We start from the raw sequence: 8,896 nt of genomic DNA on the forward strand, positions 1-8,896 counted from the left end.
CAGAAAGAGCAGAGACCAAGGCCAGGAGACCAAAGGCCAGGAGACAAGCTAAGATTTCAGGCTCAATTATCTCTCCTTTGGACATTTAGAAGCCGTGGTGGCTGGTGGGGTGTGGAGTGAGGGAGAAAGAAGGGATAAAGATGATGCCCAGTTGGTACCTTGGAGGGCCTGTCCCTTTATCCCCCCACCCCCATCATCCTGCAGCCTCTGGAACCTTAGGCCTCCCACCATACCTCCCCCAGCACCCCACCTGGGGAAGAACTGGCACGGTGGAGTGGGACCTGGGTCTGGAGTCATGGAACCTGGGTTCAAATGCCAACTCTCCCAGTGTGACTCTGAGCAACTTACTAACTGCTCTGTGCCTGTTTCCCCATGTGTAAAACAAAGGTAACCAACCTACCTTGCAGAATTCTTACAAGGGCTAAAAACAATCATATGTATTTGTTTTTGTTTTTGTTTCTTTGAGACCGAGTCTCACTCTGTTGTCCAGGCTGGAGTGCAGTGGCACGATCTCAGCTCACTGCAACCTTCGCCTCCCTGGTTGAAGCGATTCTTGTGCCTCAGTCTCCCGAGTAGCTGGGACTACATGAGCCATCACACCTGGCTAATTTTTGTATTTTTAGTAGAGATGGGGTTTTTGTCATGTTGGCCAGGCTGGTCTCAAATTCCTGACCTCAAGTGATCCACCCGCCTTGGCCTCCCAAAGTGCTGGGATTACAGGTGTGAGCCACCACGCCCGGCCAGCAATCGTATGTATAAAGCAGATAGAAAAGTGCCTGACATGTGTAGTAAGCACTCACTAAATGTTGAGCTACTCCTATAGCTATTCCTACTCCTACCAAACTAGGCACTTGGTAGACACTCTGCAGCTATTTATCAAATATTTGTTATTAAGATCAGCCTGAAGTCCAATCAAGGAGTGAATTTGAAATCAGAGAATGGAAGCTCAGAGCAAGCCCCCATCCCCGTTGAACAGATGGAAGAGGGTTGGGCTTTCCCAAGAAGGTCCTAGATGGCATGAATCAGGGCCAGGGCTGAGTCTCGGACCTACGCTGGTTGAATGAATGACTTGGTCAGGCCTGGTAGGTTTGTCAGGGGTCCCCCGGGCATGGGAAGACCCTCGCTTCTTTAATATGGACCCACACCCTCCGGCCCAGCCCTGCTTTAAGATCCCTCTGAATTAAATTGGCCAATTTCTCCCCATGGGCCTGCTCACTGCTCCCATGCCCTCTCAGACTTGAGCGGCTCCCTGCAGGGCTGGAGGTCATCTGTGATGCTGGAGAAGGGCTGGGTCCTCTGGAGGCTTTCACATGTCGGTCTGAAGAGGAGATGAGTTGGGAGTTCCAGGGAGGCACTGCAGTTGCCAAAGTCCTCTTGCCTCCCTGGCAAATCTCTCCTATCCACTTCTGCCATTGCCACTGCCCTGCTGACTCCAGGAAAACCACACTAGAAACAAAAGGAAGGTTGAGGCTAGGGATGCCATTGGGATGAAAAAGTAAGAAAGAGGCGGGTAAGGCCAGACGAGGTGGCCCGTTTTTTTTTTTTTTTTTGAGATGGATTACACCTGTAATCCAAGCACTTTGGGAAGCCGAGGCGGGTGGATCATCTAAGGTCAGGAGTTCGAAACCAGCCTGACCAATATGGTGAAACCTTGTCTCTACTAAAAATAGAAAAATTAGCCGGGCGTGATGGCATGTGCCTGTAGTCCCAGCTACTCGGGAGGATGAGACAGGAGAATTGCTTGAACTGGCGAGGAAGAAGTTGCAGTGAACTGAGATTGTGCTACTGCATTCCTGCCTGGGCAACAGAGAAAGACTCCGTTTCAAAAAAAATAAAAAAGGGAGAAAAGAAAGAAAGAGGCATGTAAGTGATGGGGGTGGGAAGGGCTATGCATAAATGGGATAGGGTTCTTGCGCAGGGTCTGAAAATCTTTTCTTATGCCACAGATGATATAAAAACAGGTCAAGCTACATAATTCGCAGGGCCCAATAGCAAATTAACACGTGGGACCCCTTGTTCAAAACTTAAGAATTGCAAGACAGCAATAGCCGAGCATGAAACCAAGCCTTGGACCCTTCTGAGCCTGGGACCTTGTGGGACTGCTGGTTACACATCTGTGGAGCTGGCCCCGTACACGAATCTCGGAGGGCATACATAGGAGGAGTGAGTTTTCCTGGGAAAAGGGCCCTCAGTGGTCAAGGTAGGACCCAAAAGGCTAAAAATCACTACAACTGAGGTTAAGTGAGGGGCCCTCCTTTTCACCACCTCCTCCCTCCACTCAGGCAGGGTCAGAGGCTAGTGAACATGCTGCATGAACCAGCTTCAGAGTAGGGCAGGCTATGGTGGTCAAGGAGACAGAGAAAGGCGGACACATGAGAGATGGAGATTAGAGTTGGGAGAGAGAGGCGAGAAGGCTGGCTCCCGGGTTCGTGACTCGGGCAACAGAATCAATCGACAGTGGTGCTATTCATGGAGATGAAGAAAAGCTAGCAGAAGATCAGGGTGCTGTTTTGCTTGGCTAGGTGGCAATGGGAATCAAGATTCCTATTCTAGGCATGAGAGGGTGTCAAGCAGACAGATAATAAAGCTTGGGAGGAGACTAGATGAGACACACACATTTTGGGGCCATTGGTATAGAGATGGCATCTAACCCCACCGGAATGGCTGAGGTCTCCTAGGAATTCAATGGGTGCAAGGGCTCTTGGGTACAGCATCTGATTGCCCTGACATCTCACATGAGAGTATGTGTGTGTGCCTCATTTGTAAATGTTCTCACTTGTAAATGGAGGTGAGAATCATATCCTCATCATAGGATTTCATAAGTAAGCTTGTGGAAGGGGAACGCTTAAGACAGGCCTTGGTACCTATTGAGCCCCCAAGGATACCAGCCATTGTAATAATAATAATAATAATATCATGTCATCCATCCACAAATATGTATTGAGCCTCCAGCGTGTGTCTGGCAGTGTTTTGGGGCTTTGGATGCAGCCACGATTAAACGTGTTAGAAGGCGGTAAGTACTACAGTGAAAGGAAAGCAGAGCAGGGTAAGCAGCACGATGCAGAGGATGGGGTGGGGGCTTCAATATCGAATAGGGTGGCCAGTGGGGCCCTGCTGAAAAAGTTGACATTAGAGCAAGCCCTCAGAGGTGAGGGAGTGCCCCACGCAGATGTCTGAGGGAACAGCTGGCCAAAGACCGTCAGGAGAGTGGTGGGGGTGAGGCCCTAGGGTAAAGGGTAGGGGAGCTTTGTAAATGCTCCTTGTGGCATAAGAGGCTGGTCCTCCAACAGGGCAACACCAAGTCTCCCCCACGATGAAGCAGAAGGCTCTCACATGCTGGAGAGGGCCCGTTGTCCAGCATGGCCAGGGAGCATACCTCTAATATGGTGGAGGCAGCCTCTTGCCCACATAGCAGCTGCCCAAGGCTTTGGGTGGGCCTTGAGGCTCCCCCTGGTCCCTGGAAGGGCCTCACCTGGCACAGCAGGCTCACCAGCAGGGCCTCGCCTTCTCTTGGCCGTGGAATGTCCCCTTCCAGCAAAACTCGGCTGGGCCTTTGCTCCAGGGCTCCCAATCCAAGCATACATCGGAGTCATTTTCCTCTGAATCTGTGGAGACACGAGGCAAGGCCTCTCGGATGGTCACATCCTGTCTCCTACCCCTGACCCAGGAAGGAGTCCCCTGCCAGGCCTGGGTATCCCTGCAGCCTTGCCTGAGGCTAGGGCCAAGGCAAAATCCTATGAGCCAGCCTTGAGGCCTCAGGAAAACTTCAGAGCCTTAAAGGGTGACCAGGGACCAAGAAAGAAGGTTGCTCCTGTGACTCGGAAAATGGCCATATCCATCTACTAGAGGGGATGACACAAGGTGAGCAAATGACATACTGTACTGGACATGGTCCAGGAAGAGGCAGTGAAGAGACACAGTTATTGACCCATACAGGCATTTGTCCACTAGTTCATTCATTAACAAATATCTGAGTACGAAGACACAATGATCTCCACTGTAGCACTATTTTGTGATGAAACACACACACACGAACAATAAAACACCTGGAAACTGTGTCCACGTCCACAGATCACGAGAGCTCTGGGTGACTAAGCTGTGGCACAGTCACACCACATGGAGACCTGGACCCTCCGTCTGATGGCTTGTCATGAAGCTGTTAAAATGTTTGCATCATATCTGTATCTTCTGACTTGCAGGATATCTACAGTATATTATAAGCAAATTGAAGAGAAATGTAGGATTTTTTTGTTTTGAAAAGCAAATGCTGCACCATTCCCCAATTTGTTTTGAAAACCTGCACATGTTAATGAGTTTGCTGACAGACTCATCTTGGGGAGGTAAGGTGAGAAAAAAGAGGGGATGGGGAAGATTATTTTTCTTACTAAACTCTTGCATTGTTTCACTAGTTGCAGAGAAGTAACAAAGGTTGTTTGTACAATGGGCATAATATCAGCATCTTCTAGGATGAGGGTTAGCTGAAGGCAGACATGTAAAACTCAGCACAGGACTTGGCACAGGCCTTCAACAGTGTTGGCACTTAGTATGTCTTAAAAGTCAGTAGGGGCCTGGCACAGTGGCTCATGCCTGTAATCCCAGCACTTTGGGAGGCCATGGCGGGCGGAACACAAAGTCAAGAGATCCAGACCATCCTCGCCAACATGGCGAAACCCCATCTCTACTAAAAGTACAAAAATTAGCCAGGCGTGGTGGTGCACACTTGTAGTCCCAGCTACTCGGGTGGCTGAGGCAGGAGAATCGCTTGAACCCAGGAGGTGGAGGTTGCAGTGAGCCAAGATTGCACCACTGCACTCTAGCCTGGTGACAGAGCAAGACTCCGTCTCAAAAAAAAAAAAAAGAAAAAAAAAGTCAGTAGGATGGCGTGAAGAGACTGTTCTTCACTAGAGAGGGTATTTTTTGAACATAGAGTATGTGCAAAGTGTTGTTACATTCATTTTCTCATCTAATCCTCTTATCAACTTCCTGAAGTCAATTACTAGTATTTTTTGTACTTTACAGATGAGAATGGTGAAATCACTCGTCCAGGCTCACAGCCAGGGAGTGGTACTACTGGATGCAAATTCAGCCTCCCCACTCCACAGTTCCATTGGGTGTGTTTGGACTCGGGATTTAAAGGCAGCTTTGAATTGCACATCTTGCTCCAAGGCCCATCATGAGGGGTTGTTGCGCCACTCTTCCGTTTCAGCCCCAAACCCATCTCTTTGGAGGTTTCCCTTTATCGTTCTGCAAACTACTTTCAAATCGCAAAAGGAAAATGCCGGCAGCAGGGCATCCTCCCCTTGAAGGGTGTGTGTAGCTTCCTCCACCTTATGGCCATGCCATGGCCAGACAGTAGCACTGTCCCCACTGACCAGCTTCTGCAGGAGTTGAGCTGCCCATTATCATTTTTGCCTCAGTGCCAGTTTCATCAGGCAGCTCTCCTTTCTTCCCCATTTGCTCCTCCTTCGACTTGGGAAAGTGCATCCTGTCGGGTATGCCATGCTTAACCCTCTGTATTCTGAGGCCTGAAACTGCCCTGAGGAGCTAGCAGGAGTGTTGGGGGTGGTGAGGAGGAGGCGGCAGAGCTACTCCTGTCTGCTTTTCAAACTGGATTTCAGGCAAACTGATTCCAATAAAGGGATCTGCAGCAGAATAGAAAACTGCAGGTCTGGGTGTCCTGACCCTCTTAGCCCCCAAACCCTGACCTTGGGTCAGTTCTCAGCACAAGGGCAAACACACACAATAATACCAGGAGTTTTAGAAGATGGGGAACCTGAGGGAGGAATGCCCACCTCACTTTAAGGACGGTTTCTCTTCACTGCAAAATTAACAAAGGACTTACTTCAAAATGCCACATGACACCAGGGAGTAAACAGCCTCTCAGGAGAAAGTCTGCAGAGGGGTTAGAGTGGGGTAGGTTGTGGATGGTTTTGGAGTTGGGCCTCCAAGCAGAGTGAATGCTGGAGGAGATTCATGCCGCAGGCCTTGGCCTGGGTGGTAGGAGAAATGTCTCCACTCTGGAGAAGGCATCCAAAGCCACACCACCTGCATTTCCTCCCACATTGACAAAACCAGCATTGGCTGGACTATTTTCTCAGCCTACAGGAACCTACAATGTGCCAGGTGTGTATGTGTACTGTGTGCCCTGCCCTGTAAGTACCTGATATGCATCGACCACTGTCACAACCCCAAGGGGCAGGTACTAGCGTTGTCTCCATTTTGTAGATGAGAAAAGCAAGGCTCAGAGAGGTGCCCACAGTCACGCAGCTGGTAGGTGGCAGAGTCGGGATTTGAAGGCAGACAATTGGCTCTCTTAAGTAGTTCACAGATGTATGACCTTGGACAGGTTGCTTCTCCTCTCCAAGCCTCAGTTTCCCCAATTGTGATGTAAGTATTATTAAGCAGGACTATTCTGAGGATTAAATAAGATTATGCATGTCCAGTGTTTAGCACAAGGCCTGGTATATAGTCAGTGTTCCAAACAGGTTCCCTATTATTAGGAACTATTAACAAGCAAGGATGAGGCCGGGTGCAGTGGCTCACGCCTGTAATCCCAGCACTTTGGGAGGCCGAGGCGGGTGGATCACCTGAGCTCTGGAGTTCGAGACCAGCCTGGCCAACATGGTGAAATCCCATCTCTACTAAAAATACAAAAATTAGACAGGTGTGATGGCGGGCACCTGTAATCCCTGCTACTCGGGAGGCTGAGGCAGGAGAATCGCTTGAAGCCAGGAGGCGGAGGTTGCAGTGAGCCGAGATTGTGCCACTGCACTCCAGCCTGGCTGACGAGAGTTAAGACTCCATTTCAAAAAAAAAAAAAAAAAAAAAAAAAAAAGGATGAAATCTGAACCCATATCTTCCAGACTCCAGAGAGACAGCTTTTATCGCCAATATGCAAACAAGGCTGACTCCCCACCAGCTGTGGGGCCCAATGCCTGAACTGTGCCCCTCAGGGAGGGCTGTGGTCTACCCTGGGACTATGAGGAGAATATACTTTAAATAAACATTTTCTAGAAACAAGAGGACATCCCAAGCTCTTGGCAGGAACTCCCAATAATTACACAATTACAAACCCCTACATTTGAGATCATGGGGCTAGTTGGGGTGTGGGGAGGGACTTCTCACCCTGCCTCAACGACATCTGACCATTGCTGGCGGCATGTGCTGCGCCCTCCCTGCCTAGCTGGCCAAAGGTCATGGCACTCAGCAGCAGGAGGTGAGAGGTCAAGTGGTCCCCACAAAGAGGCTTTTTTTTTTTTTTTTGACACAGGGTCTCAATCTGTCTGCTGGAGTACAGTGGTGTGATCTCGGCTCACTGCAGCCTTGACCTCCCAGGCTCAAGCAATTCTCCCACCTCAACCTCCTGAGTAGCTGGGACCACAGATGCATGCCACCACACCTGGCTAATTTTTGTATTCCTTGTAGAGACGTTGCCTGGTCTGGTCTCAAACTCCTGGGCTCAAGCAACCTGGCCACCTTGGCTTCCCAAAGTGCTGAGATTACAGGTGTGAGCCACTGTGCACAGCAGGAAGAGACCTCTTGCTGAAGGGGATGCTCAGGGAGACACATGCCAGAGAAGCAGAAGTCCCACTCCTGCCACACAGCAAGGCCATATCCTGGCCCAGCCACCCCCAGCTTCCTTCACAGCCAGCTTCGTCCCACCTCTTGCTCCTCTTGATGGCATGCTGAGGTCAGAATCAATGTCAGCTGGCTTCCATGAGCCTGTCTCCCGAAGAAGCCGGATCCTTTCTGATACATGGCCTAGGCAGAAAACAGTGAGTGGTCTGCAGGTACCTGAAAAATGCCTAAGGCTGCTGTATCCCATCGTGCAAGCTGTTTACTGCACAAAAGCACCCAGTTGAGAGGGTGAGCGGGGCTGAAATCCAGCCCACGCTCTGCTCACAGAGCCTTGTGCCCCAGCTGAAAGGGGCACCTAGAAGTTCATCTGCCTGGAGGGATAACCTCTTTCTAATTTGTTCAAAAGATCACTCTCGAACTCTAGGTTCAAACTCTAGGACTCACTCTCGAACCCTAGGTTAAGAAACCCTAAACAACCAAACCAATCCTTTCCACTTAAGAGTTGACTGCTTGTATCTAAGCCAGCACTTAAAATGACTGAATGAAGCCCCTTCTGCAGTTGTTTCAGGACACACTGGCCTATTCGGCCCGCTGCCTAGCTCCAGGATTAGGGCCCTGCCTGGACGGGGTACGAAGCTCACCTTGGCTAAGTAAGAAGCGTAGCCAGATGATCAATAAGAACAACAGCAAACCCAGAGGGAGGCAGAACCAGAAAACCAGGAAAGAAAATGTGAGGTCATTCACCAGCGGCATCAAAGGGTACTTCATGGCGCATGTGGGGCTAAGCTGGGCCAGCCTGGGCTGGGCTGGCAGGGCTGCCCCAGGGAACCTGGCAGGCTGGGCCATGCTCTGCTCTCAGCCCAACTGTGACTGAACTGTGACATAACAAGGAAGTCACAGTGTACTTCAGGCAAAGCATGCAGGGGACACTTTGAGGGAGAGCTGTTCTGGATGAAAGGGTGGGAAGTGAGGCAGTGGGAAGAAGACAGACAGTCTGGCTGAGAATTAAAAAGCCCAGGCTTCCAGGCAGGCCTGGGTTTGAATCTCAGCCCACTAGCTATTGGGTTCATGACACCCCTTTGACCCTCTTTCTTGTAAGATGGAGATAATTCTGTTAAGTTAGAAAAATAGATGGGACAAAAATTACCCTCGGGATCGGTGTTCATATATCTGAGGTCACAGACCCCCTCCAGGAGACAGTTGGGTCCCCAAATCCTATAATACCAGCTGCGTATGCCCACATCCACACTTGGTGGGGGTGCTGGGGACTGCGGCAAACTGGATGGAGCTTACTGCATCCTAAGCATGCAGTGATGGC

The 8,896-nt window shown here is 50.2% G+C and overlaps 1 protein-coding gene across 3 annotated transcripts; it reads right to left on the reverse strand.

Moving 5' to 3' along the window:
• Positions 1–1,083: 1,083 nt before the first annotated feature.
• On the reverse strand, positions 1,084–8,400 carry ADIG (adipogenin). Of its 3 annotated transcripts, XM_055266626.2 has the most exons (4): positions 8,220–8,391; positions 7,663–7,761; positions 3,491–3,605; positions 1,084–1,446 (listed from the first exon to the last, which is right to left on the reverse strand). In XM_055266626.2, exons 1-4 carry the CDS (start codon positions 8,344–8,346, stop codon positions 1,092–1,094), a joined length of 696 nt encoding a protein of 231 aa, XP_055122601.1. In that variant the 5' UTR covers positions 8,347–8,391; the 3' UTR covers positions 1,084–1,091. The 3 variants fall into 3 exon arrangements, with proteins under 3 accessions (XP_055122601.1, XP_055122602.1, XP_063489520.1); XM_055266627.1 differs by lacking the exon at positions 7,663–7,761 and having other exon boundaries at positions 8,220–8,400; XM_063633450.1 differs by lacking the exon at positions 7,663–7,761 and having other exon boundaries at positions 1,299–1,446; positions 3,473–3,605.
• Positions 8,401–8,896: the final 496 nt, after the last annotated feature.

This window comes from Symphalangus syndactylus, chromosome 24, assembly GCF_028878055.3.
Source record: "Symphalangus syndactylus isolate Jambi chromosome 24, NHGRI_mSymSyn1-v2.1_pri, whole genome shotgun sequence".
NCBI classification, from domain to species: domain Eukaryota; kingdom Metazoa; phylum Chordata; class Mammalia; order Primates; family Hylobatidae; genus Symphalangus; species Symphalangus syndactylus.

What these genes read in the sequence shown, in the direction of transcription:
- ADIG (XM_055266626.2), bottom strand. Translation starts at nt 8,346, where the DNA reads ATGAAGTACCCTTTGATGCCGCTGGTGAATGACCTCACATTTTCTTTC. An exon ending in ACGCTTCTTACTTAGCCAAG is followed by an intron (nt 7,762 to 8,219) that starts GTGAGCTTCGTA and finishes TTTTCTGCCTAG; the next exon opens with GCCATGTATCAGAAAGGATC. An exon ending in GAGAAGGCGAGGCCCTGCTG is followed by an intron (nt 1,447 to 3,490) that starts GTGAGCCTGCTG and finishes TTTTGTTTCTAG; the next exon opens with TGTGGTTTTCCTGGAGTCAG.